The sequence below is a fragment of the Tachyglossus aculeatus genome, chromosome 2 (assembly GCF_015852505.1).
Source record: "Tachyglossus aculeatus isolate mTacAcu1 chromosome 2, mTacAcu1.pri, whole genome shotgun sequence".
In the NCBI taxonomy this organism is placed as follows: Eukaryota; Metazoa; Chordata; class Mammalia; order Monotremata; family Tachyglossidae; genus Tachyglossus; species Tachyglossus aculeatus.
In genome coordinates this window covers 133,859,586-133,886,204 of record NC_052067.1, presented here as the reverse complement: position 1 = coordinate 133,886,204, position 26,619 = coordinate 133,859,586, and the positions used below count along the sequence as shown (strand labels likewise).

The 26,619-nt window shown below is 48.3% G+C and overlaps 1 protein-coding gene across 1 annotated transcript; it reads left to right on the top strand.

The window, feature by feature from the left end:
* The first annotated feature begins 4,129 nt into the window (after positions 1–4,129).
* Positions 4,130–25,841, top strand: CNGA4 (cyclic nucleotide gated channel subunit alpha 4). Its single transcript, XM_038763153.1, has 6 exons — positions 4,130–4,191; positions 8,526–8,627; positions 9,801–9,907; positions 11,336–11,981; positions 24,583–24,932; positions 25,453–25,841. Exons 1-6 carry the CDS (start codon positions 4,130–4,132, stop codon positions 25,839–25,841), a joined length of 1,656 nt encoding a protein of 551 aa, XP_038619081.1.
* The last annotated feature ends 778 nt before the right edge of the window (positions 25,842–26,619 follow it).

Sequence of the window (26,619 nt, the reverse complement as noted above, 5' to 3'; positions counted from 1 at the left end):
TGAGGGAGAACAATACAGCCGAGTTGGTTTGACACATTTCCTGCTCTCTAATTTACACCCTAGAGGAGTCTGCAGCCCTGACCAACAATAAATACCCTTGGTTGATAAATACTATTACTTTGGATGGTAAACCTCACTGTTCTAAATGCTGGGGTAGATACAAGGTAATCAAGATGTCCCACACGGGGCTCACAGACTTAATCCCCATTTTACAGATGAGGTCACTGAGGCCCAGAGAAGTGAAGTGACCTGCCCAAAGTCACACAGCTGACAAGTGGCGGAGCTGGGATTCGAACCCATGACCTCTGACTCCAAAGCCCGGGCTCTTTCCACTGAGCCACGTTGCATCTCGTAAGCAGGAGAGGGAACAGGGATTGAATCCTTATTTTATAGCTGAGGAAACTGAGGCACAGAGCAGTTAAGTGTCTTGCCCATGGTCACACAGCACGCAGTCGGCAGAGCAATTGGCAAACCTGGGATTAGAACCCAAATCTTTTAGACTGTGAGCCCACTGTTGGGTAGGGACCGTCTCTATATGTTGCCAACTTGGACTTCCCAAGCGCTTAGTACAGTGCTCTGCACACAGTAAGCGCTCAATAAATACGATTGATGATGAAATCCTCTGACATCTAGGCCCGTGCTCTTTCCACTAGGCCACACTGCTTCTCTGTGGGTCAGTGTTGGGGCAGTCCCCTGCCCCTTCAGCCCCTCTCCCACGCGGGCACCGGGTTGGGAGGGCTCGGGCTTCAGCATCCTCGATTCCCATTTCTCGTGCCTCAGTTTTCCCATTCCTCCAGGGGTGAAGGGAGGGAGCAGGAGCTGGAGGGATTCTGAGTGCCGGGAATGAGTCAATCCACTCCGTTGTATCGTGCTCTCCCAAGCGCTTAGTACAGTGATCTGCACACAGTAAGAACTCGATAAATCATCATCAACATCATCAATCGTATTTATTGAGCGCTTACTATGTGCAGAGCACTGTACTAAGCGCTTGGGAAGTACAAATTGGCAACATAGAGAGACAGTCCCTACCCAACAGTGGGCTCACAGTCTAAAAGGGGGAGACAGAGAACAAAACCAAACATACTAACAAAATAAAATAAATAGAATAGATATGTACAAATAAAATAAATAAATAGATAGAGTAATAAATATGTACAAACATATATACATATATATATGATAAATGTCACTGATTGATTGAGGAGCTGGAGAGGTTTGGAGAGGGGTGAGGGTATTATTATACGGGGCAGCGGCTTTGGGGAGAAGTGTCTAAAATTAAATAATAATAATAATAGTACTTGTTAAGCTTGTACTATGTGCCAAAGCACTGTTCTAAGCGCTGGGGTGGATACAAGGTAATCACGTTGTCCCACGTGGGGCTCACAGTCTTAGTCCCCATTTTCCAGATGAGGTAACTGAGGCCCAGAGAATAATAATAATAATGATGGTATTTGTTAAGTACTTACTATGTGCAAAGCACTGCTCTAAGCGCTGGGGAGGTTACAAGGTGATCAGGTTGTCCCACGGGGGGGGGTCAAAGTTTTTAATCCCCATTTTACAGATGAGGTAACTGAGGCACAGAGAAGTGAAGTGACTTGCCCAAGGTCACACAGCTGATGCGGGATAATCATCATCATCATCATCATCAATCGTATTTATTGAGCGCTTACTATGTGCAGAGCACTGTACTAAGCGCTTGGGAAGTACAAATTGGCAACATATAGAAACAGTCCCTACCCAACAGTGGGCTCACAGTCTAACAGTCTAATAATAATGTTGGTATTTGTTAAGTGCTTACTATGTGCCAAGCACTGTACTAAACGCTGGGGTAGATACAAGGTAATGAGGTTGTCCCATGTGGGGCTCACAGTCTTAATCCCCATTTGACAGATGAGGTAACTGAGGCCCAGAGAAGTGAAGTGACTTGCCCAAGGTCACAGAGCTGATCAGTGGCAGAACGGGGATAATAATAATGTTGGTATTTGTTAAGTGCTTACCATGTGCCGAGCACTGCGCTAAGCGCTGGGGTAGATACCAGGTAATAATAATAATAATGATGGCATTTATTAAGCGCTTACTATGTGCAAAGCACTGTTCTAAGCACTGGGGCGGTTACAAGGTGATCATGTCGTCCCCTGAGAGTTCACAGTCTTAATCCCCACTTTACAGATGAGGGAACTGAGGCCCAGAGAAGTGAAGTGACTTGCCCAAAGTCACACAGCTGACAATTGGCAGAGCTGGGATTTGAACCCATGACCTCGGACTCCAAAGCCCGGGCTCTTTTCCACTGAGCCACGCAGGTAATCAGGTTGTCCTACCTGGGGCTCCCAGTCTTAGTCCCCATTTTCCAGATGAGGTAACTGAGGCCCAGAGAAATGAAGTGACTTGCCCAAGGTCACACAGCTGACAAGTGGCGGGGCCGGGACCTCTGACTCCCAAGCCCGGGCTCTTTCCACTGGGCCACGCTGCTTCTCTATGGAGTATTTCTGGACTGTGAGCCCACTGTTGGGTAGGGACCGTCTCTATATGTTGCCAACTTGTACTTTCCAAGCGCTTAGTACAGTGCTCTGCACACAGTAAGCGCTCAATAAATACGATTGAATGAATGAATGAATGAATAAGTAAAATGCAAATCAATCAATCGTATTCATTGAGCGCTTACTGTGTGCAGAGCACTGTACTAAGCGCTTGGGAAGTACAAGTTGGCAACATATAGAGACGGTCCCTACCCAACAGTGGGCCCACAGCCTAAAAGGCTCAGTGGAAAGAGCCCGGGCTTTGGAGTCAGAGGTCATGGGTTCAAATCCCGGCTCCGCCAATTGTCAGCTGGGTGACTTTGGGCAAGTCACTTCACTTCTCTGGGCCTCAGTTACCTCATCTGTAAAATGGGGATTAAGACTGTGAGTCCTCCATGGGACAACCTGATCACCTTGTAACCTCCCCAGCGCTTAGAACAGTGCTTTACACATAGTAAGTGCTCAATAAATGTCATTATTATTATTATTATTATTATTATTGTTATTATTATTCTCTGTGCCTCAGTGACCTCAACTGTAAAATGGGGATTAAGACTGTGAGCCCCCCGTGGGACAACCTGATCACCTTGTAACCTCCCCGATGCTTAGAATAGTGTTCTGCATGTAGTAAGCGCTTAATAAATGCCATCATTATTGTTATTATTATTCTCTGTGCCTCAGTGACCTCAACTGTAAAATGGGGATTAAGACTGTGAGCCCCCCGTGGGACAACCTGATCACCTTGTAACCTCCCCGACGCTTAGAATAGTGTTCTGCACATAGTAAGCGCTTAATAAATGCCATCATTATTATTATTATTATTCTCCGTGCCTCAGTGACCTCAACTGTAAAATGGGGATTAAGCCTGTGAGCCCCCCGTGGGACAACCTGATCACCTTGTAACCTCCCCAGAGCTTAGAACAGTGCTTTGCACATAGTAAGCGCTTAATAAATGCCATCATTATTATTATTATTATTCTCCGTGCCTCAGTGACCTCAACTGTAAAATGGGGATTAAGCCTGTGAGCCCCCCATGGGACAACCTGATCACCTTGTAACCTCCCCGACGCTTAGAATAGTGCTCTGCACATAGTAAGTGCTTATATAAATGCCATTAGTAGTAGTAGTAGTAGGGCAAACCCGAGGTCCCTCAGCCTGGCAGTCAGCATCATCATCATCAATCGTATTTATTGAGCGCTTACTACGTGCAGAGCACTGTACTAAGCGCTTGGGAAGTACAAATTGGCAACTTATAGAGACAGTCCCTACCCAACGGTGGGCTCACAGTTTAAAAGGGCAGATGTCCAGCCTGTCAGCCTACTTATTTTTCTCTCCAGAGCGGAGCTGTGACAGGCCCTCCGCCCTCACCCGCTTTCCCCCTGGGCTCAGCTTGGCTTATTAGCGGTGTTTAGCTGGGCAGGTGTTGGGCACGGGTAGCACTGGGGAGAGCCGGGGGGAGGGAAAAGAGAGGCAGGGAGGGGAGCGGGGAGCAGGGCGGGGGTCCCACAGGGCCCGGCCTCCGCCAGTTGCTAAGAGCCGCCCAGAGCTGGCAGGAGAGGAACAGCCCGGTCCCACCATCCCGGTTCCCGCCCGCTCCCCGGCTCCTGGGCATCATGAGTCCCAGCGCGAAGGTCAAGACTGGACAGTCCAGCCAAGGGGCTGCACCCCAGAGCACGTGAGATGAGGGAGTTGAGGAAGGGAAGGCTACAGGAGGGAGAGAGGGAAGGTGGGACCATCCGAGCAGGGAAGGGGACAATGCTGGAGGCGGCCTGGATGGGGCCCAGGTGGCCAGGGGGAGGCCAAAAGATAATAATGGCATTTATTAGTCATTTATTAGTATTATAATAAATAATCATTATTTATTATTGCACTTACTAGTGCAAAGAGCTGTTCTAAGCGCCGGGGAGGTTACAAGATGATCAGGCTGTCCCATGGGGGGCTCACAGTCCTCAGAGCTCACCTCCTCCAGGAGGCCTTCCCTCCTCTCCCCCTCATCCCCTTCTCCATCCCCTTCCAGCTTACCTCCTTCCCTTCCCCACAGCACCTGTATTTATGTATATATGTTTGTACATGTTTATTACTCTATTTAACTTGTACATATCTGCTCTATTTATTTTATTTTGTTAGGATGTTCGGTTTTGTTCTCTGTCTCCCCCTTTTAGACTGTGAGCCCACTGTTGGGCAGGGACTGTCTCTATATGTTGCCAATTTGTACTTCCCAAGCGCTTAGTAGAGCGCTCTGCACACGGTAAGCGCTCAATAAATACGATTGATGATGATGATGATACCCCATTTGACAGATGAGGCAACTGAGGCCCAGAGAAGCAAAGTGACATGCCCAAAATCACACAGCTGACAATTGGCGGAGCTGAGATTTGAACCCATGACCTCGGACTCCAAAGCCCGTGTTTTTTCCACTGAGCCACGCTGCTTCTCTAAAGATGCAGACGAACGGTGAGCAGGACTGAAGTTTGCCAAACGACGGCAGGGTGGATATGGATTTGCTGTTTCCCTAATCTCGCTCTCTTATTTAGGAATAAGGGACAGCCTCGGACGCTTTTATGGTTGCAGCACGGCTTAGCGGAAAGAGCCCGGGCTTGGGAGTCAGAGGTCGTGGGTTCTAATCCCGGCTCCGCCACTTGTCTGCTGTGTGACTTCGGGCCAGTCACTTAACTTCTCTGGGCCTCAGTTACCTCACCTGTAAAATGGGGATTAAGACTGCGAGCCCCAAGTAGGGCAACCTGACTGATTACCTTGCTACCCCAACGCTTAGAACAGTGCTTGGCACATAGTAAGCACTTAACAAATACCATTATTATTATTATTTTAAGGCAGGGTAACCTAGTGGAAAGACTCCTATAGTTTATAGTTGGGGAAACTGAGGCCCAGAGAGGTTAAGTGCCTTGCCCATGGTCACACAGCAAGCAATTGGCAAAGCTGAGATTAGACCCCAGGTCCTCTGATACCTGGGCCCATGCTCTTTCTACTAGGCCACACTTCCTCTCTTTGGGTCAGTCTTCTTTCCAGGAGAAGAAGAGCCTGTTTCTAGTCCCAGCTCTGTCACTGCCCGACTGTGTGAACTTGGGCAAATCACTTAGAGAAGCAGCGTGGCTCAGTGGAAAGAGCCCGGGCTTTGGAGTCAGAGGTCATGGGTTCAAATCCCCGCTCCGCCAATTGTCGGCTGTGTGACTTTGAGCAAGTCACTTCACTTCTCAGTTCCCTCATCTGTAAGATGGGGACTAAGACTGTGAGCCCCCCGTGGGACAACCTGATCACCTGGTAACCTCCCCAGCTCTTAGAACAGTGCTTCGCACATAGTAAGCACTTAATAAATGCCATTATCATTATTATTATTAGCCTCTCTGGGCCTCAGTTTTCTTATCTGTAAAATGGGGAGAAGGCACCTGATCTCCCCTACCTCTTAGACTCTTTTAGACTGTGAGCCCACTGTTGGGTAGGGACTGTCTCTATATGTTGCCAACTTGTACTTCCCAAGCGCTTGGTACAGTGCTCTGCACACAGCAAGCACTCAATAAATATGATTGATTGATTGATTGGACTGTGAGCCTCATTCAGGACAGGCGCTGTGTCCTATCTGCACATATTGTACCCACTACAGCGCTTAATACAGTGCTTTTACATAGTAAGTGCTTAATAAACGCCATCACTATTAGTATTGAAGGTGGGAGGTACAAAATCAAAGGGAGTAAACTCATCTACACCCAGCATGGCCAAGTGGAAAGAGCACAGGCCTAGGAGTCAGAAGACCTGGGTTCTAATCCTTGCCCTGGGTATTGAGAAGCAGCGTGGCTCAGTGGAAAGAGCACGGACTTTGGAGTCAGAGGTCATGGGTTCGAATCTCACTCCACCAATTGTCAGCTGTGTGACTTTGGGCAAGTCACTTAACTTCTCTGGGCCTCAGTGACCTCATCTGTAAAATGGGGATTAAGACTGTGAGCCCCACGTGGGACAACCTGATCACCTTGTAACCTCCCCAGCGCTTAGAACAGTGCTTTGCACATAGTAAGCGCTTAATAAATGCCATCATTATTATTATTATTGCTTGCTAGGTAACCTTGAGCAAGTCACTTTACTTCTTTGAATCACGGTTTTTCTGTTCTCCCTCCTACTTAGACTTTGGGCCTCATGCAGGACAGGGCTGTGTCCAACCTAATTAACTTGTATCTACCCCCGGCCTCAGAACAATGTTTGTCACACAGTAAGTGCTTAACAAATACTATGAAAAAGCAGCAGGGGGGCAGGGTGTATACTTGGAATTGGTTCAAAAAGGATTTGGTTAGATCCAAAAATGACAAATCCATCAATAGGGCATAGAGTGGATATATTAGAAATCTACAGGGGAAAGTTAAGGATATTGGGTGGCCCATCCCTAACCATGACAATCATTGTCCAAGGGGGCAACTGACACACGGTTATAATGATAATAATAATAATGACATTTATTAAGTGCTTACTATGTGCAAAGCACTATTCTAAGCGCTGGGGAGGTTACAAGGTGATCGGGTTGTCCCTTGTGGGGCTCACAGTCTTAATCCCCATTTTACAGATGAGGTAACTGAGGCACAGAGAAGTTAAGTGACTTGCCCAAAGTCACACAGGTGATAAGTGGCAGAACGGAATTTGAACCCATGACCTCTGACTCCAAAACCCAGGCTCTTTCTACTGAGTCACGTTGCTTCTCTAGGAGTCCTGGATTAATAATACTTATAGTAATAATAATAATAATAATAATTGTGGTACTTGTTAAGCGCTTACTATGTGCCAAGCACTATACTAAGTACTGAGGTGGATACAAGCAAATGGGGTTGGACACAGTCCCTGTCCTTCACGGGGCTCACAGTCTCAATCTTCATTTTACAGATGAGGTAACTGAGGCCCAAAGAAGTGAAATAACTCACCCAAGGGTCACACAGCAGACAGGTGGCAGAACCAGGATTAGAACCCATTACCTTCTGACTCCCAAACCCGTGCTCTCTCTGCTATGCCGTGCTGCTCCCATGCTGCTTGATTGGATGGCTGAGGGACAGAGCCATAATTACATCCCCCCCCCCCAATCCTACCTCCTTCCCTTCCCCACAGCACCTGTATATATGTATATATGTTTGTACATATTTGTTACTCTATTTATTTATTTATTTATTTTACTTGTACATATCTATTCTATTTATTTTATTTTGTTAGTATGTTTGGTTTTGTTCTCTGTCTCCCCCTTTTAGACTGTGGGCCCACTGTTGGGTAGGGACTGTCTCTAGATGTTGTCAACTTGTACTTCCCAAGTGCTTAGTACAGTGCTCTGCACACAGTAAGCGCTCAATAAATACGACTGATGATGATGATGATGATCACCTAGGGTCTGACCCAGGAATGGCACTGCATAGAGAAGCAGTGTGACTCAGTGGAAAGAGCCGGGGATTGGGAGTCAGAGGTCTGGGTTCTAATCCCGGCTCCGCCACTTGTCAGCTATGTGTCTTTGGATAACTCACTTCACTTCTCTGGGCCTCAGTTCCCTCATCTGGAAAATGGGGATTAAGACTGTGAGCCCCACGTGGGACAACCTAATCACCTTGTAACCTCTCCAGCGCTTAGAAAAGTGCTTTGCACATAGTAAGCGCTTAATAAATGCTATCATTATTATTATTATTATTCTCTGGGCCTCATTTACCTTATCTGGTAAATGGGGATTAAGACTGTAAACCCTACGTGGGACAAGCTGATTACCTTGTATCTCCCCCAGCGCTTATAACAGTGCTTGGCACATAGTAAGTGCTTAACAAATACCAAAATTATTATTATTATAGTGCCCATGGGGACAGAGGGAGGAGAGCAATGGGGGTTGCCAACCTGTGCCCATAGGGAAGTTGTGAGTGTGAATTGGGCCACTGCCCTTGGTCAGGGATGTTGGCACTGGGCTGCGTTTTGCGGGGCGGGGGGTGTTTTGTATCGGTATTTAGGGGGAAGACTCTACTTCTCCAATCCCTCATCTCCCAGGAAGAAGATCTCTGTGCTGGATCCAGCCGGAGACCAGTACTACTGGTGGCTCAACACTATGGTCTTCCCAATCATGTACAACCTCATCATTCTCATCTGCAGGTGAGACTACAGGTGGTTTCCGCTCGGCCAGGGTGGAAAGCGGGAGGGGACAGAAATGGGGGCTGAGAGTGGGCGTTCCTTAAGAGTTATTCCTGTCCCAGCCCAAGGGAGGGAATATGCAGCATAAAAGGGATGGGGAGACATTCATTCATTCACTCAATCGTATTTATTGAGCGCTTATTGTGTGCACAGCACTGTACTAAGTGCTTGGGGGAAGTACAAGTTGGCAACATATAGAGACGGTCCCTACCCAACAGTGGGCTCACAGTCTAGATGGGGGAGACGAACAAAACATATTAACAAAATAAAATAAATATGTACAAATAAAATAAATAAATAGAATAATAAATACGTACAAACACATATACGTACATCCATACACACATGGATGAACATACACGCGTGTGGCCCCTCCCAGTGCTCGGAAAGGCGGAAACTGATGCAATCCTGCCTCTCCCGGCCTGGCTGGGGTCCCCAAAAAGGAGCCCCCCGAAAGCTTCCCCAATTTCCGAGGAGCCGAATGCAAATCAATCCCAAGACCAGGCCGCAGCGGCCTTCGGGGGCTTCCCCCGACCCCCAAAAGGACCCAGCCAAAGACCTCTCCCCGCTCCCTAGACTGGGAACCCGTTGGGGGCCGGAAATTGTCTCTTATCTGGTGCCCACTTATACTTGCCAAGCGCTTGGCGCAGTGCTCCGCACGCAGTGAGCGCTTAGCAAATAGGGCTGGATGGATACCTGATCACCTTGTATCCCCCCCAGCGCTTAGAACAGTGCTCTGCACATAGTAAGCGCTTAACAAATGCCATCATTATTATTATTATTATTATGGATGCTGCAGCAGTAGCCTGCAGCAGGGCTACCATGCGGCAACGTCTCCCCCCACCCCAAATCCCAGCTCCCCTCCATCCCACTCCTCCTTTCCCCCCACAATAATAGTGATGGCATTTATTAAGCGCTCACTACGTGCAAAGCACTGTTTTAAGCGCCGGATACTGTTCTAAGGATGGCAACTCCGGGCAGAAAGGGCAGAGGGCAAATCTGTGGAAAATCCCGAGGGAAAATCTTCCTCTCCCAGTCCCCAGGTCCCTGCTGCCCTGTCTCTTCCCCCGGTCCCCAAGGTTTGTGGGGAAGGGGAGGGGGATGACGTGGCTCCCTTTCCCACTTGTCTCCCAGGGCCTGCTTCCCGGACCTGCAGCACCAATACCTGGTAGTCTGGCTAGTGCTGGACTACACGTCGGACCTGCTCTATCTACTGGACATGGCCGTACGTTTCCACACAGGTCAGTGGCCTCAACTTGCAGGCATGGTTTTGACCCTCACCTCCCCCTCCTATCCACCGTCCTCAGCCTCCAGTCCCTCTTAATGTCCTCAGCATTCTCCCTGACCCCCACTCAACCCTCTAGACAGGAAGCTCATTGTGGGCAGGGAACGTGTCTGTTGATCGTTATAGGTTTTATGTTATATGTTAGAGAAGCAGCGTGGCTTAGTGGAAAGAGCCCGGGCTTGGGAGGCAGAGGTCATGGGCTCTAATCCCGGCTCTGCCACTTATCACCTGTGTGACTTTGGGCAAGTCACTTCACTTCTCTGTGCCTCAGTTACCTCATCTGTCAAATGGGGATGAAGACTGTGAACCCCACGTGGGACAACCTGATTACCTTGTGTGTCCCCCAGCACTTAGAACGGTGCTTGGCACATAGTAAGCACTTCACAAATACCATCATTATTCAAAAATAATATTACATATTATTATTACATTGTCCTCTCCCAAGTGCTTAGTACAGTGCTCTGCATACAATAAGCACTCAATAAATTTGATTGAAAGAATGAATGAATGAACACACATTCATTTATTCAATCGTATTTATTTATTGAGCGCTTACTGTGTGCAGAGCACTGTACTAAGCGCTTGGGAAGTACAAGTTGGCAACACATAGAATGGTCCCTACCCAACAGCGGGCTCACAGTCTAGAAGGGGGAGACAGACAACAAAACAAAACGTATTAACAAAATAAAATAAATAGAATAGTAAATAGGTACAAGTAAAATAAACAGAGTAATAAATATGTACAAACATATATACAGGAGGGGAAGGAGGTAAGGTGGGGGAGTTGCCAATTTGTACTTCCCAAGTGCTTAGTACAGTGCTCTGCACACAGTAAGCGCTCAATAAATACAACTGATTGATTGATTGAGGAGGGGGAGAGGAAGGAGGAGGCTCCGTCTGGGAAGGCCTCCTGGAAGAGGTGAGCTCTCAGTAGGGCTTTGATTCATTCAATCATTCAATCATATTTATTGAGTGCTTACTGTGTGCAGAGTACTGTACTAAGTGCTTGGGAAATCCCAGCAATAATAATAAGAAGAAGAAGAAGAAGAAGAATTGTGTTTGTTTCAGACACTGTGCTAGGCCCTGGGGTGGATACAAGCAAATTGAGTTGGACCCAGTCCCTGTCCCGCATGGGCCTCAGAGTCTCAGTCCCCATTTTACAGATGAGGTAACTGGGGCCCAGAGAAGTGAAATGACTTGCCCAAGGTCACGCAGCAGACACGTGGTAGAGCCGGGATTAGAAGCCATGACCTCATGATTCCCAGGCCCGTGCTGTCTCCGCCATGCCATGCTGCTTCCCAAGCCCCTCCGCATCCTCCAACCTCCATCCCGGGCCCCCGCTCAGTCGACCCTGACCGCTCCTCCCCTACTCCCGGGCCCGCAGGGTTCCTGGAACAGGGCATCCTGGTCCTGGACCGGGGTCAGATCGGCCGGCGGTACGTCCGCACGACCGGCTTCCTGTTGGACCTGCTGTCCGTGCTGCCCACCGACCTGGCCTACCTGCGGCTGGGCCCCCACACGCCCACCCTCCGCACCAACCGCTTCCTGCGGGTCCCCCGGCTCTTCGAGGCGTTCGACCGGACGGAGACGCGCACCGCCCACCCCAACGCCTTCCGCATCGCCAAGCTCATGCTCTACATCTTCGTGGTCATCCACTGGAACAGCTGCCTCTACTTCGCGCTCTCTCGCTTCCTGGGCTTCGGCCGCGACGCCTGGGTCTACCCCGACCCCGCGAGGCCCGGCTTCGAGCGTCTGCGCCGCCAGTACCTGTACAGCTTCTACTTCTCCACGCTGATCCTGACCACCGTGGGCGACACCCCGCTGCCCGCCCGCGAGGAGGAGTACCTCTTCATGGTGGGCGACTTCCTGCTGGCCGTCATGGGCTTCGCCACCATCATGGGCAGCATGAGTTCGGTCATCTACAACATGAACACGGCTGACGCCGCCTTCTACCCCGACCACGCGCTTGTCAAGAAGTACATGAAGCTGCAGCACGTCAACCGCAAGCTGGAACGGCGAGTCATTGACTGGTAGGGGTCCCGGGGGAGGGCGGGGGAGAAGGATGGAGATGGGAGAGTTAGGGAGCGGGGGACACCGCCATTTGGGCAGTGGAGGGTGAAGAGCCGGGTCAGAGCGACCGACCGGTCACTGACTGCTGCCATGAGGTACCAGGGTGGAGCCTGAGGGAAGCCGGGGCTTATTAGCTTCTGCTTTTAAATAAGAGTAATAATAATAGTAATTGGGGTATTTGCTAATCATTCATTCATTCATTCGATCGGATTTATTGAGCGCTTACTGTGGGCAGAGCACCGGACTAAGCGCTTGGGAAGTCCAAGTCGGCAACATATAGAGACGGTCCCTACCCAACAGCGGGCTCACAGTCTAGAAGGGGGAGACAGAGAACAAAACAAAACGTGGACAGGTGTCAAGTCGTCAGAATAAATAGAAATAAAGCTAGATGCACGTCGTTAACAAAATAAATAGTAAATATGTACAAGTAAAATAAATAGAGTAGTAAATCTGTACAAACATATATACAGGTGCAGAATAAATAGAAATAAAGCTAGATGCACATCATTAACAAAATAAATAGTAAATACGTACAAGTAAAATAAATAGAGTAATAAATCTGTACAAACATATATACAGGTGCTGTGGGGCGGGAAAGGAGGTAGGGCGGGGGGGATGGGGAGGAGGAGAGGAAAAAGGGGGCTCAGTCTGGGAAGGCCTCCTGGAGGAGGTGAGCTCTCAGTAATCAATTGATCGCTGGCATTTCATCAATAGTATTTATTGAGCACTTACTCTGTGCAGAGCACTGTACTAAGCTAGGAGCTTGGAGAGCACAACAGAGTTGGTAGACATCTTTCATTCATTCATTCATTCAATCGTATTTATTGAGCGCTTACTGTGGGCACAGCACTGTACTAAGTGCTTGGGAAGTACAAGTCGGCAACATATAGAGACGGTCCCTACCCAACAACGGGCTCACAGTCTTCCCTGCCCACAACGAGCAGACAGTCTAGAGGACAATTTAGAGGACATTTGTTAAGCACTTACCATGTGCCAAACACTGCACTCTGGGCATGTTACTCCCCTCCTCAAAAATCTCCAGTGGCTACCAATCAACCTACGTATCAGGCAAAAACTCCTCACTCTCGGCTTCAAGGCTTCGCCCCCACCTACCTCATCTCCCTACTGTCCTTCTCCAGCCCAGCCTGCACCCTCCGCTCCTCTGCCGCTCACCTCCTCACCGGGCCTCGTTTTCGCCCGTCCTGCCGTCGACCCCCGGCCCACATCCTCCCCCTGGCCTGGAATGCCCTCCCTCTGCCCATCCGCCAAGCTAGCTCTCTTCCTCCCTTCAAAGTCCTACTGAGAGCTCACCTCCTCCAGGAGGCCTTCCCAGACTGAGCCCCCTCCTGCCTCTCTCCCTCCTCCCCCTCCCCATCCCCCCCCACCCTACCTCCTTCCCCTCCCCACAGCACCTGTATATATGTTTGTACAGATTTATTACTCTATTTGTTTTACTTGTACATATTTACTATTCCATTTATTTTATTTTGTTAATATGTTTTGTTTCGTTGTCTGTCTCCCCCTTCTAGACTGTGAGCCCGCTGTTGGGTAGGGACCGTCTCTATATGTTGCCAACCTGGACTTCCCAAACGCTTAGTACAGTGCTCTGCACTAAGCGCTCAATAAATACTATTGAATGAATGAATGAAGGAAGGAAATAATCAGGTTGGATACCGTCTCTGTCCCACGTGGGGCTTACACTGTAAAGGAGGAAGGAGAAGAGGTACTTAATGCTGCTTTTTACAGATGAGGAAACTGAGGCACAGAGAAGTGGCTTGTACCCGCGGTTGCACAATAGGCGGGAGTTGGAGCTGGGATTAGAACCCAGGTCCCCTGTCTCCCAGTCCTGTTCTCTTCCATTAGGCCACGCTGCTTAATTAATCAATCGATCAGTGGTTTCTCTTGATCCCTTATGGGGTATAGCGCACTGTATTAAGTGTTTGGGGGAATACAATAAACAGAGTTGTTAGGCATGTTTCCTGCTTATAGCGAGCTTACGATCTAGAGGGGGAGACAGATATTAATATAAGTAAATGAATTATGGACATGTACGTAATTGCTGTGAGGCTGAGGGTGGGGTGAATATCGAGGGTCCAGAGGGCACAGATCTAGGTGCATATGCAATAAAGAAGGGAGAGGAATTCAGGGAAAAGAGTTGGCGGTGAGGTTAGGATGCAGTTAGTGAGCTGGTGCTTGAGGAGCAAAGTGTGCAGTCTGAGGAAAACAGTGAGTTATGATAGGAGCTGGAGAGCCAATTCAGTCCTTTAGGGTGGATGGCAAGGAGTTTCTGTTTTATGCAGAGGCGGATAGGCAACCGCTGGAGGATCTTGAACAGCGGGGAGATATGGACTGAACGGTTTTTGAGAAAAATGATCGGGACGCCGTGGACTGGAGTGAGGAGAGACAGGAGGCAGGGAGGCCAGCGAGAAGGTGGAGGCTGTAGTCAAAATAGGATAGGATAATAATAATAATGATGGCATTTGTTAAGCGCTTACTATGTGCAAAGCACTGTTCTAAGCGCTGGGGAGGATACAAGGTGATCAGGTTGTCCCACGGGGGTCTCACAGTCCTCATCCCCGTTTGACAGATGAGGGAACTGGAGCTCAGAGAATAATAATAATAATGATGGCATTTGTTAAGCGCTTACTATGTGCAAAGCACTGTTCTAAGCACTGGGGAGGATACAAGGTGATCAGGTTGTCCCACGGGGGGCTCACAGTCCTCATCCCCGTTTGACAGATGAGGGAACTGGAGGTCAGAGAATAATAATAATAATGATGGTATTTATTAAGCGCTTACTACGTGCAAAGCACTGTTCTAAGCGCTGGGGAGGATACAAGGTGATCAGGTTGTCCCACGGGGGGCTCACAGTCCTCATCCCCGTTTGACAGATGAGGGAACTGGAGCTCAGAGAATGATAATAATAATGATGGCATTTATCAAGTGCCTACCATGTGCAAAGCACTGTTCCAAGCGCCTGGGAGGATACAAGGTGATCAGGTTGTCCCACGGGGGGCTCCCAGTCCTCATCCCCATTTGACAGATGAGGGAACTGAGGCCCAGAGAAGTTAAGTGGCTTGCCCAAGGTCACACAGCTGACAGGTGGCTGAGCGGGGATTCAAACGATAAGCTTTTGAATCAGCGTGGCAGCAATTTGGATGGAGAGAAAAGGAAGGAAAAGATGTGGTTACCACACCCTGCCCTAGGTTGAGCAACCAAACAGTGCGGAAGGGAGACTGTGATCTCCTTGTGGGCAGGGAATGTTTACTGTTGTATTGTTCTTTCCCAAGCACCTAGTATAGTGCTCTGCACATAGTAAGCACTTAATAAATACGATTGAATGAGTGAATGGAAACCCCACAGATCCTTCTTCTCTAAACCTGTAGCCTTCCCCTCCCCAACATGAAGGGGTTCAGCCGGGCAGACAGATTAGGGGGGTGGAGGGGGACATGGGATTAATGGAGAGGTGAGGCTAACAATAGACTCATTCATTCATTCATTCATTCATTCAATCGTATTTATTGAGCACTTACTGTGTGCAGAGCACTGTACTAAGCGCTTAGGAAGTACAAGTTGGCAACATATAGAGATGGTCCCTACCCAACAACAGACTCACAGTCTAGAAGGGGGAGACAGACAACAAAATAAAACATGGGCAGGTGTCAAGTCATCAGAATAAATAGAAGTAAATCTAGATCAATCAATCAATCAATCGTATTTATTGAGCGCTTACTGTGTGAAGAGCACTGTACTAAGCGCTTGGGAAGTACAAGTTGGCAGCATCATTGATGCACATAGATGCACACCATTAACAAAATAAATAAATAGTAAATATGTACAAGTAAAATAAATAGAGTAATAAATCTGTATAAACATATATACAGGTACTGCGGGGAGGGGAAGGAGGTAGGGTTGGGGGGTTGGGGAGGAGGAGAGGGAAAAGGGGGCTCAGTCTGGGAAGGCCTCCTGGAGGAGGTGAGCTCTCAGCAGTATGCCTTATTGAAACAATGCTCTCACAGTCCTTTTGCCTGCAGCACAAAAGATGCAGTAATTCACCCTTCTAACGTGAAAATATGGAATTTAAACTAAGACAGCTGATTGTAGAGGTCGCAGTATTTTAATCAGTCAAAAAGCAGTCTTCACTGCGGACCTTCTGGGTGGAAGAGCACTGTATCCGGAGGTTGGGAAAGAAAAATAGAGTTAATAGGCACTTTCCCAGTCATCAAAGAGTTTAGGCTTCTTGGTCAGACCAAGGGGTTTGGACTGAGGATTTATTAAAGGCTCCTAGAAAGAGGGCAGGGGTGAGGGTTGGGGGTGGAGGTCAGGAACCTAGGGAAATTCTGCAAGTTTTGTACCTGATAAGGATCCCTTCCTGTGTCTTGACTTTTGGCAGGGAATGCGTCTGCCAACTCTGCTGTATTCTCCCAAGTGCTTAGTATAGTGCTCTGCAAGCAGTAAGAGTTCAACAAATATCATTGATTGATTGATTGGTCAGATTCCAGGAAGTCTGTTGGCTAAAATTCACTTCCTTCCAGAAGATGCCCAAATCTCAAAAGATCCTGGGATTTTTATCTTTTTTTTAAATAGTATTTGTTAAGCACTTACTTTGGGCCAAGCACTGTACTAAGCACAGGGAGAAGCGCAAAATCATCAGGTTAGACACAGTCCCCGTTTCACAAAGGGCTCACATTCTAAGTAGGAGGGCGAACAGGTATTGCATTTCCAGTTTACAGATAAGGTAACTGAGGCACTGAGAAGTTAAGTGACTTGCCCAGCTTCACACAGCAGACACTCTGGCAGAGTCAAGATTAGAACCCATGTCCTCTGATTCCCAGCCCTGTACTCTTTCCACTAGGCAACACTGCCTCTCTAGTCGGTGACCGGCCCAAGCGGGCAGGAGGAAATTAATGGAAAAAAAGTCTCTATGCAAGAACCTGGGTAGGGATTGCATCTAAGCACTAAGTCCAATGCTCTGCACACAGTGAGCACTCAATCAATACCATCAATTGATTGACTGATTGATGCTCCTGCTTTCCAACTCACTGCTGGTCCAGGGCTCTGCACCAAAGGTCAACTGAATATTTGCCCAGCCAACACTGAAGAGCAAAGTCACCCGTTTGTTGGGAAATGGGGAAATGAAAGAATGGGGAATTAGAGGAGTGAAGCAGTGTGGCCTAGTGGATAATAATAATAATAATAATGATAGCATTTATTAAGCACTTACTATGTGCAAAGCACTGTTCTAAGCGCTGGGGAGGTTACGCTGTGATCAGGTTGTCCCAAGGGGGGCTCACAGTCTTAATCTCCATTTTACAGATGAGGTAACTGAGGCCCAGAGAGGTGAAGTGACTTGCCCAAAGTCACACAGCTGGCAATTGGTGGAGCCGAGATTTGAACCCATGACCTCTGACTCCAAAGCCCGGGCTCTTTCCACTGAGCCACGCTGCTTCTCTAATACGTGGATAGTACGTGGACCTGGGGGCCAGAAGAACCTTTCATTCATTCATTCAGTTGTATTTATTGAGTGCTTACTAGGTACACAGCACTGTACTAAGCACTTGGGAAGTACAAGTCGGCAACATATAGAGACGGTCCCTACCCAACAACGGGAGTACAATATGACAATAGACACATCCCCTGCCCACAACGAGTTTACAGCCTTGAGGGGGAGATAGGCATTAAGCCCCTTCCTTCCTCTCCCCCTCGTCCCCCTCTCCATCCCCCCCATCTTACCTCCTTCCCTTCCCCACAGCACCTGTATATATGTATATATGTTTGGACATATTTATTACTCTATTTATTTATTTATTTATTTATTTTACTTGTACATATCTATCCTATTTATTTTATTTTGTTAGTATGTTTGGTTTTGTTCTCTGTCTCCCCCTTTTAGATTGTGAGCCCACTGTTGGGTAGGGACTGTCTCTATATGTTGCCAATTTGTAATCAATCAATCAATCATATTTATTGAGCGCTTACTATGTGCAGAGCACTGTACTAAGCGCTTGGGAAGTACAAATTGGCAACATATAGAAACATATAGAATGGCATAACATTTGCCATATGGAAATTTGTACTTTCCAAGCGCTTAGTACAGTGCTCTGCACATAGTAAGCGCTCAATAAATACGATTGATGATGATGATGATAAATTACAGATATGGGCATAAGTGCTGTGGGGCTGCGAGAGGGGATGAATAAAGGGAGCAAGTCAGTCAGTCAATGCAGAAGGGAGTGGGAGAAGAAGAAAGGAGGGTTTAGTCAGGGAAGGCCTCTTGGAGGAGATATGCCTCAGTTAGGCTTTGAAGGAGGGGGAGAAATCCCGGCTCCACCACTTATACTACTACTACTAATAATAATAATGATGGCATTCATTAAGTGCTTACTATGTGCAAAGCACTGTTAAAAGCTCTGGGGGATACAAGGTGATCAGGTTGTTCCGTGCGGGGCTCAGTCTTCATCCCCATTTTACAGACGAGGGAACTGAGGCACAGAGAAGTTAAGTGACCTGCCCACAGTCACACAGCTGACAATTGGCGGTGCTGGGATTTGAACCCATGACCTCTGACTCCAAAGCCGGGGCTCTTTTCCACTGCACCACGCTGCTTCTCTGTGTGTATATGCTGTGTGACGTTGGGCAAATCAGTTAACTTATCTTGGCCTCAGTTACCTCATCTGTCAAATGGGGATTAAGACTGTGAGCCCCCTGAGGGACATGGACTGTGTCCAACCTGATTAGCTTGTCTCTAACCCAGTGCTTAGGAGAGTGCCAGACACATAGTAAGCACTTAACAAATACCATTTTTTAAAAAAGGGGAAATGAGTTAGTGATTGGTAGAGAGCTAAGGAGAGCTATTGGGGAGGCAGGGCAGAAACTAAATTACGATCAGTAGAGTTTGAAGGAGGGAAGGAACATCATCATCGTCATCATCAATCGTATTTATTGAGCGCTTACTATGTGCAGAGCACTGTACTAAGTGCTTGGGAAGTACAAATTGGCATCATATAGAGACAGTCCCTACCCAACAGCGGGCTCACAGTCTAAAAGAAGGAGACAGAGAACAAAACCAAACATACTAACAAAATAAAATAAATAGAATAGATATGTACAAGTAAAATAAATAAATAAATAGAGTAATAAATATGTACAAACATATATACATATATACGGGTGCTGTGGGGAAGGGAAGGAGGTAAGATGGGGGGGATAACAGTGAAGAGGAGAAGAGAGGACATAGTTCAGGTGTGGGGAAAAATAATAATAATTATTGCGGTACTTGTTAAGAGCTTACTTGTGCCAAGCACTTTTCTAAGCACTGGAGTAGATACAACTTAGGTTGGATACAGTCCTGTTTCACATGGGGCTCATGGTCTTCATAGGAGTAGCTTACTGTGGGCAGGGAATATGCCTGTTATATTGTTGAGTTGTAATAATAATAATAATAATAATGGTATTTGTTTAGTGCTTACTATATGCCTTAGCACTGTTCCAAGTGCTGGAGTAGACACAGGGTAATCAGGTTGTCCCATGTGGGGCTCATACTTTTTTAACCCCCATTTTACAGAGGAGGTAACTGAGGCACAGAGAAGTTAAGTGACTTGCCCAAGACCTCACGGCAGTGGGGGGATTAGAACCCACATCCTACTCTCCCAAGCGCTTAGTACAGTGCTCTACACACAGTAAGCGCTCAATAAATAGAGAAGCAGCGTGGCTCAGTGGAAAGAGCCCGGGCTTTGGAGTCAGAGGTCATGGGTTCGAATTCCGGCTCCACCAATTGTCAGCTGTGTGACTTTGGGCAAGTCACTTAACTTCTCTGTGCCTCAGTTACCTCATCTGCAAAATGGGGATTAAGACTGTGAGCCCCCAGTGGGACAACCCGATCACTTTGTAACCCCCCCAGCGCTTAGAACAGTGCTTCACACATAGTAAGCGCTTAATAAATGCCATCATTATTATTATAATAAATACAAATGATTGATCTCCGTTTTACAGATGAGAAAATTGAGGCACAAAGAAGTTAAGTGACTTCCCTAAGCTCACACAGCAGACAAGTTGACTTGGGTTCTAAGACCAAGTGCTTAGAACAGTGCTCTGAACACAGTAAGCCCTCAGCGAAGACTGTTGATGATGAAGCAATAGAACCGGAATTAGAACCCAAGTCCTCTGACCCCCAGGCACTCAGCAAGAGTCCTCGATGAGCAGATTTACCCAGTCGGAGTAGAGAGCACAGGCCGGGACTTAGGGAAAGCTCTATCAATCAACTAATCAATCAGCAGTATTTATTGAGTGTTTACTGTGTGCGGAAAACTGTAATAGTAAAAGCGGCATGGCCTCCTGGAAGAGGCCTGGGCTTTGGAGTCAGAGGATCTAGGTTCTAATCCTGACTTTGCCACTGGCCTGTTGTGCCACCTTGGGTAGGTCACTTGACTTCCCTGAACCTCAGTTTCCTCATCTGTAAAATGGGGATTCAATGCCTGCTCTCCCTCCTACATAGACTGTGAGCCCCATGGTGAGATCAGGACCGTGTCTGACCTGATTATCTTGTGTCTTCCGCAGTTTTTAGACTAGTCCTTGACACATAGTAAGTGTTTAACAAATACCTTACTGATAAGAGAAGCAGCCTGGCTCAGTGGAAAGAGCACGGGCTTGGGAGTCAGAGGATGTGGGTTCTAATCCCGGCTCTGCCACTTGTATGCTGTGTGACCTTGGGCAAGCCACTTAACTTCTCTGGGCCTCAGTTACCTCATCTTGAAAATGGGGATTAAGACTGTGAGCCCCTTGGGGGACAACCTGATTACCTTCCATTTACCCAGTGCTTAGAACAGTGCCTGGCACATAGTAAGTGCTTAACAAATACCAAAATTATTATTATTATTATTATACTGTACTAAGCCCAGGGGTAAGCACAATGCAAAAGAGTGGTAGATGTAATCCCTGTCTACACGTAATTTACAGTCTCATGCATCACCTGTGCAATTGTGTCAGGACCCCTTAAACACTTTGATTTTTCTCCCCATCCCTAGGGTGCTTATTTAAGAATAATAATAATAATAATGAATATGGCATTTGTTAAGCACTTACTATGTGCCAAACACTTCCACCTGTAATTTATTCATTTATTCAATTCAATCATATTTATCGAAAGCTTACTGTGTGCAGAGCACTGTACTAAGCACTTGGAAAGTACAATACAGCGGTAAAGAGGGACAACCCTTGCCCACAATGGGTTTACAGTCTAGAGGGTGGGAGACAGACAGTAAAAGAAGTTAACAGGCAACAATATAAGTAAATAGAATTATAGATAGCTACTTATATACGTAAGTGCTGTGGGGTGGTGGGGTGAGCAAAGGGAGAGAGTCAAGGTGATGCGGAAGGGAGGGGAAGCTGAGGAAAAGGGGGCTTAGCCTGGGAAGGCCTCTTGGAGGAGGTGAACCTTCTTTAGGGCTTTGAAGGGGGGGAGAGTGACTGTTTGGCGGATGTAAGGGAGGGCATTCCAGACCAGAGGTAGGATGTGGACCAGCGTTCGGTGGGAAGGCAGGTGAGATTGAGGCACATTGAGAGGGTTACCACCAGAAGAGCAGAGAGTGTAGGCTGGGTTGTGGGAGAGAAGGGAGGTGAGGTCAGAAGGGGCAAAGTGATTGAGAGCTTGGAAGCCAATAGTCAGGAGTTTTTGTTTGAAACAGAGGTTGATAGACAGATTTTTGAGGAGGGAGGGTGACATGCCCTGAATGTTTCTGTAGAAAGAAAATCGGGGCAGCGGAGTGAAGTTTGGACTGAAGCGGGGAGAGGCAGGAGGTTGGGAGTCAGAAAGGAGGCTGATGCAGTAATCCAGTCAGGATAGGATGAGAGATTTTACTAATGTGGTAGCTGCTTGGATGGAGAGGAAAGGGAGGATCTTGGCGATGTTGGGAAGGTGAGACTGGCAGGTTTTGGTAATGGATTGGCTGTGAGGGGTGAATGAGAGAGCAGAGATAAGGATGACACCAAGGTTACGGGCTTGTGAGATAGGAAGGATGGTAGTGCCATCCAAAGTGACGGGAAAGTCAGGGAGAGGACAGTATTTGGGAGGAAGATAAGGAGCTCTGTCTTGGACATGTTGTGTTTTAGGTGGCGGGTGGACATCCAAGTAGAGATGTCCTGAAGGCGGACCAGATGCCAGCCTGGAAGGAGGGAGAGAGAACAAGGGTGGAGATGTAGATTTGGGTGTCATCCACACAGAGATGATAGTTGAAGCCATGGAAACGAATGAGTTCTCCAAGGGAGTGAGTGTAGATTTAATGCCTGCCTCCCCCTATAGACAGTAAGCTCTTTGTGGACAGAGATCAGATCTACCGCTTTCATTTGTTTTTAAATGGCATTTGTAAAGCACTTACTATGTACCAGGCACTGTACTAAGCCCTGGGGTAGATATAAGTTAATCAGGCTGGACACAGTCCATGTTCCACTTGGGGCTCACAGTCTTAATTCCCATTCTACAGATGAGGAAAGTGAGGTGCAGAAAAGTGTAGTGAGTTGCCCAAGGTCACACAACAGACAAAAGAAGCAGCATGGCTCAGTGGAAAGAGCTCAGGCTTTAGAGTCAGAGGTCATGGGTTCAAATCCCAACTCTGTCAATTGTCAGCTGTGTGACTTTGGGCAAGTCACTTCACTTCTCTGTGCCTCAGTTCCCTCATCTGTAAAATGGGGATTAATAATAATAATGGCATTTATTAAGTGCTTACTATGTGCAAAGCACTGTTCTAAGCGCTGGGGAGGTTACAAGGTGATCAAGTTGTCCCACGAGGGGTTCACAGTCTTAATCCCCATTTTACAGATGAGGTAACTGAGACACAGAGAAGTTAAGTGACTTGCCCAGAGTCACACAGCTGACAACTGGTGGAGTTGGGATTTGAACCCATGAGCCCTGACTCCAAAGCCCGTGCTCTTTCCACTGAGCCACGCTGCTTCTCTATAATAATAATAATAATGGCATTTGTTAAGCGCTTACTATGTGCAAAGCACTGTTCTAAGCGCTGGGGGGATACAAGGTGATCAGGTTGCCCCACGTGGGGCTCACAGTCATCATCCCCATTTTGCAGATGAGGTAACAGAGGCTCCGAGAAGTTAAGTGACTTGCCCAAGGTCACATAGCAGACATGTGGGGGAGTCGGGATTCGAACCCATGACCTCTGACTCCAAAGTCCGTGCTCTTTCCACTGAGCCACGCTGAACATCTATAATAATAAGCGCTTACTATGTGCAAAGCACTGTTCTAAGCGCTGGTGAGGATACAAGGTGATCAGGTTGTCCCACGTGGGGCTCACAGTCTTAATCCCATTTTACAGTTGGGGTAACTGAGGCACAGAGAAGTGAAGTGACTTGCCCAAAGTCACACAGCTGACAACTGGCAGAGCCGGGATTTGAACCCATGACCTCTGATTCCAAAGCCCGGGCTCTTTCCACTGAGCCACGCTGCTTCTCTAAGACTGTGAGCCCCACGTGGGACAACCTGATCACCTTATATCCCCCCAGCGCTTAGAACAGGGCTTTGCACATAGTAAGCGCTTAACAAATACCATTATTATTATTATTATAATTATTATTATTATTATTATTATTATTATTATTATTGTTAAGTGGCAGAGCCGGAATTAGAACTCAGGTCCTCTGACTCCCAAGCCTGTGCTCTTTCCACTAAACCATGCTGGTCCTATGGTATTGTATTCTCCCAAGCACTTAGTATAGTGCTCTGCACTTGTCTGCTGGGTGAACCTGGGCAAGTTGCTTCACTTCTCTGAGCCTCAGTTACCTCTTCTGCAAAATGGGGGCACACAGGACATAGGAATGTGTCCAACTTGATTAGCTTGTATCTACTGCAGCACTTAGTACAGTGGCCAGCACACAGCGCTTTACGAATACCAAAAAAAGAACCCAAAAAGCGCTCAATTCATTCATTCATTTATTCAATCGTATTTATTGGGCACTTACTGTGTGCAGCGCACTATACTAAGCGCTTGGGAAGTACAAGTTGGCTACATATAGAGACGGTCCCTACCCAACAACGAGCTCACAGCCTAGAAGGGGGAGACAGACAACGAAAGGAAACATGTGGACAGGAGTCAAGTCGTCAGAACAAATAAATTTAAAGCTAAATGCACATCATTAACCAAATAAATAGAATAGTAAATATGTACAAGTCAAATAAATAGAGTAATAAATCTGTACAAACATAGATACAGGTGCTGTGGGGAGGGGAAGGAGGTAGGGTGGGGGAATAGGGAGGAGGAGAGGAAAAAGGGAGCTCAGTCTGGGCAGGCCTCTGGGAGGAGGTGAGCTCTCAGTAGGGCTTTGAAGGGAGGAAGAGAGCTAGCTTGGCGGTTGTGTGGAGAGGGCATTCCAGGTCAGGGGGAAGATGCTCAATAAATACCGCCGTTTGAAGGATGACTTTATGTGAGGAGCTACATTTAGGGAGCGAGGGAAGACCTATCTGACCCCTGGCTTGTGGATATGCGTTGGGACTCTCTCTCCGCCCCAGGATTGTGATGAGGGTTCTGCTGCGACACCTCTTTCCTGCCCGCTCAGGTACCAGCATCTGCAGATCAACAAAAAGATGACCAACGAGGTGGACATTCTGCAGAACCTGCCGGAGCGGCTGCGGGCGGAGGTGGCCGTGTCGGTCCACATGCCCACGCTGAGCAAGGTCCAGATCTTCCAGAGCTGCGAGCAGAGCCTCCTGGAGGAGCTGGTCCTCAAACTGAAGCCCCAGGTCTACTCGCCCGGCGAGTACGTGTGCAAGAAGGGAGACATCGGCCGAGAGATGTACATCATCCGGGAGGGCCAGCTGGCCGTGGTGGCCGACGACGGCGTCACCCAGTATGCCGTGCTGGGCGCCGGCCTCTACTTCGGCGAGATCAGCATCATCAACATCAAAGGTGGGTGACGGGGAGGGGCGCCGAGTGGGGCCTAGTCATCATTCCTGGGGTGTCCATTAAGGGCCTACTATGTGCCAAGCACTGTACCCAAAGCGGAGATCGACACGATACAATGAGACTGGACCCAGTCCCTGCCTGATACGGGGCACGCAGGCTCCGGGAGAGGGAGAGTGGGTATTTCACTCCCGTTTTACAGAAGAGGAAACTGAGGCTCAGAGAACTCAAGACCACACAGCGAGCAAGCATTAGAACCCAGGCTTGTGCTTTTTCCACTGGGACAGGGGAGGGGCAGGATTGGGACAGGAGATCTGAGGATGGAACCAGGATGGGGCCCGGCCTGAAAGTCGGGACGGGATTTTGGCTCCAGAAGTTGGGGTATGGTGGGATGGGGGCTCCCAAGGAATGGGTCGGGGGTTGAGGAGCCTCCCTTTGCCAGGGTGGGGGGCGTGGGCTTCCACATCTCTCATTGGGCCCACCCACCTAACCATCCATCCCCTCCATCCGCCCACCCATGTGGCAGGAAACATGTCCGGGAACCGGCGGACGGCCAACATCAAGAGCATCGGCTACTCGGACCTGTTCTGCCTGAGCAAGGAGGACCTGCGAGAGGTGCTGAGCGAGTACCCGACGGCCAAGACCCTCATGGAGGAGAAGGGCCGGGAGATCCTGCTCAAGATGAACAAGCTGGACGTGAACGCCGAGGCGGCCGAGATCGCGCGGCAGGAGTCCGTGGCCAGCCGGGTGCAGGGGCTGGAGGACCAGCTGGACTCGCTTCAGACCAAGTTCGCCCGCCTGTTGGCCGAGCTGGAGTCCGGTGCCCTGAAGATGGACATCCGGGTGGAGAGGCTCGAATGGCAGGTTCAAACGTCGCTGGGGGCTGGGGTCAATGGGGAGGACGCCGAGCCCTGACCCATCTGGCCGGGGGTTGGCCCAGAGAGACCGCGGTGCCTTCCAAGGCCCGGGGCTGGGGGGATGGCTGTGAGCACCCGGTCTCCCTTCCAGTCCCTGCCGGAGCCGCCTCAGCCCCGAGCCACGGATCTCAGGTCCTCCCCAATGGAGTAAGCTCGTTGTGCGCAGGGAATGTGTCTGTTTATTGTTGTAGTGCACTACACCAAGTGCTTTGTACAGTGCTCCGCACGCAGTAAGCGCTCAATAAATACAATTCAGAAATACCACCCTCCAAAGCGTCATGACCTATGATGTCATTACTTCATGCCTCAAGGGGGGGGTGTAACAAAATGATGTCACGTGCCAGATTCTGCAGAAGGGCACTTCTCAAATTCTGCTCAATCAATCAATCAATCTTATTTATTGAGCGCTTACTGTGTGCAGAGCACTGTACTAAGCGCTTGGGAAATACAAGTCGGCAACATATAGAGACAGTCCCTACCCAACAGAGCCCTACTGATTTTCACGATGTCTTAGTATTTTGTTTCAGTTCTCAATGTATCTGTCACCAGTCACCCGGTTGATTTGAGCCCCTCGAGGAACAAGGGACTGTTTCTAATTCCCACCTGTATCTTTCCCAATTCGCAGCACAGTGCTCTACACATAGTTCAGCTCTTAATAAAGACGATTATTCCTACTACTGCTTCTTGTCCTGGTCTTGAGCAGCAGCATGGCTCAGTGGAAAGAGCACGGGTTTTGGAGTCAGAGATCAGGGGTTCAAATCCCGGCTCCACCAAAT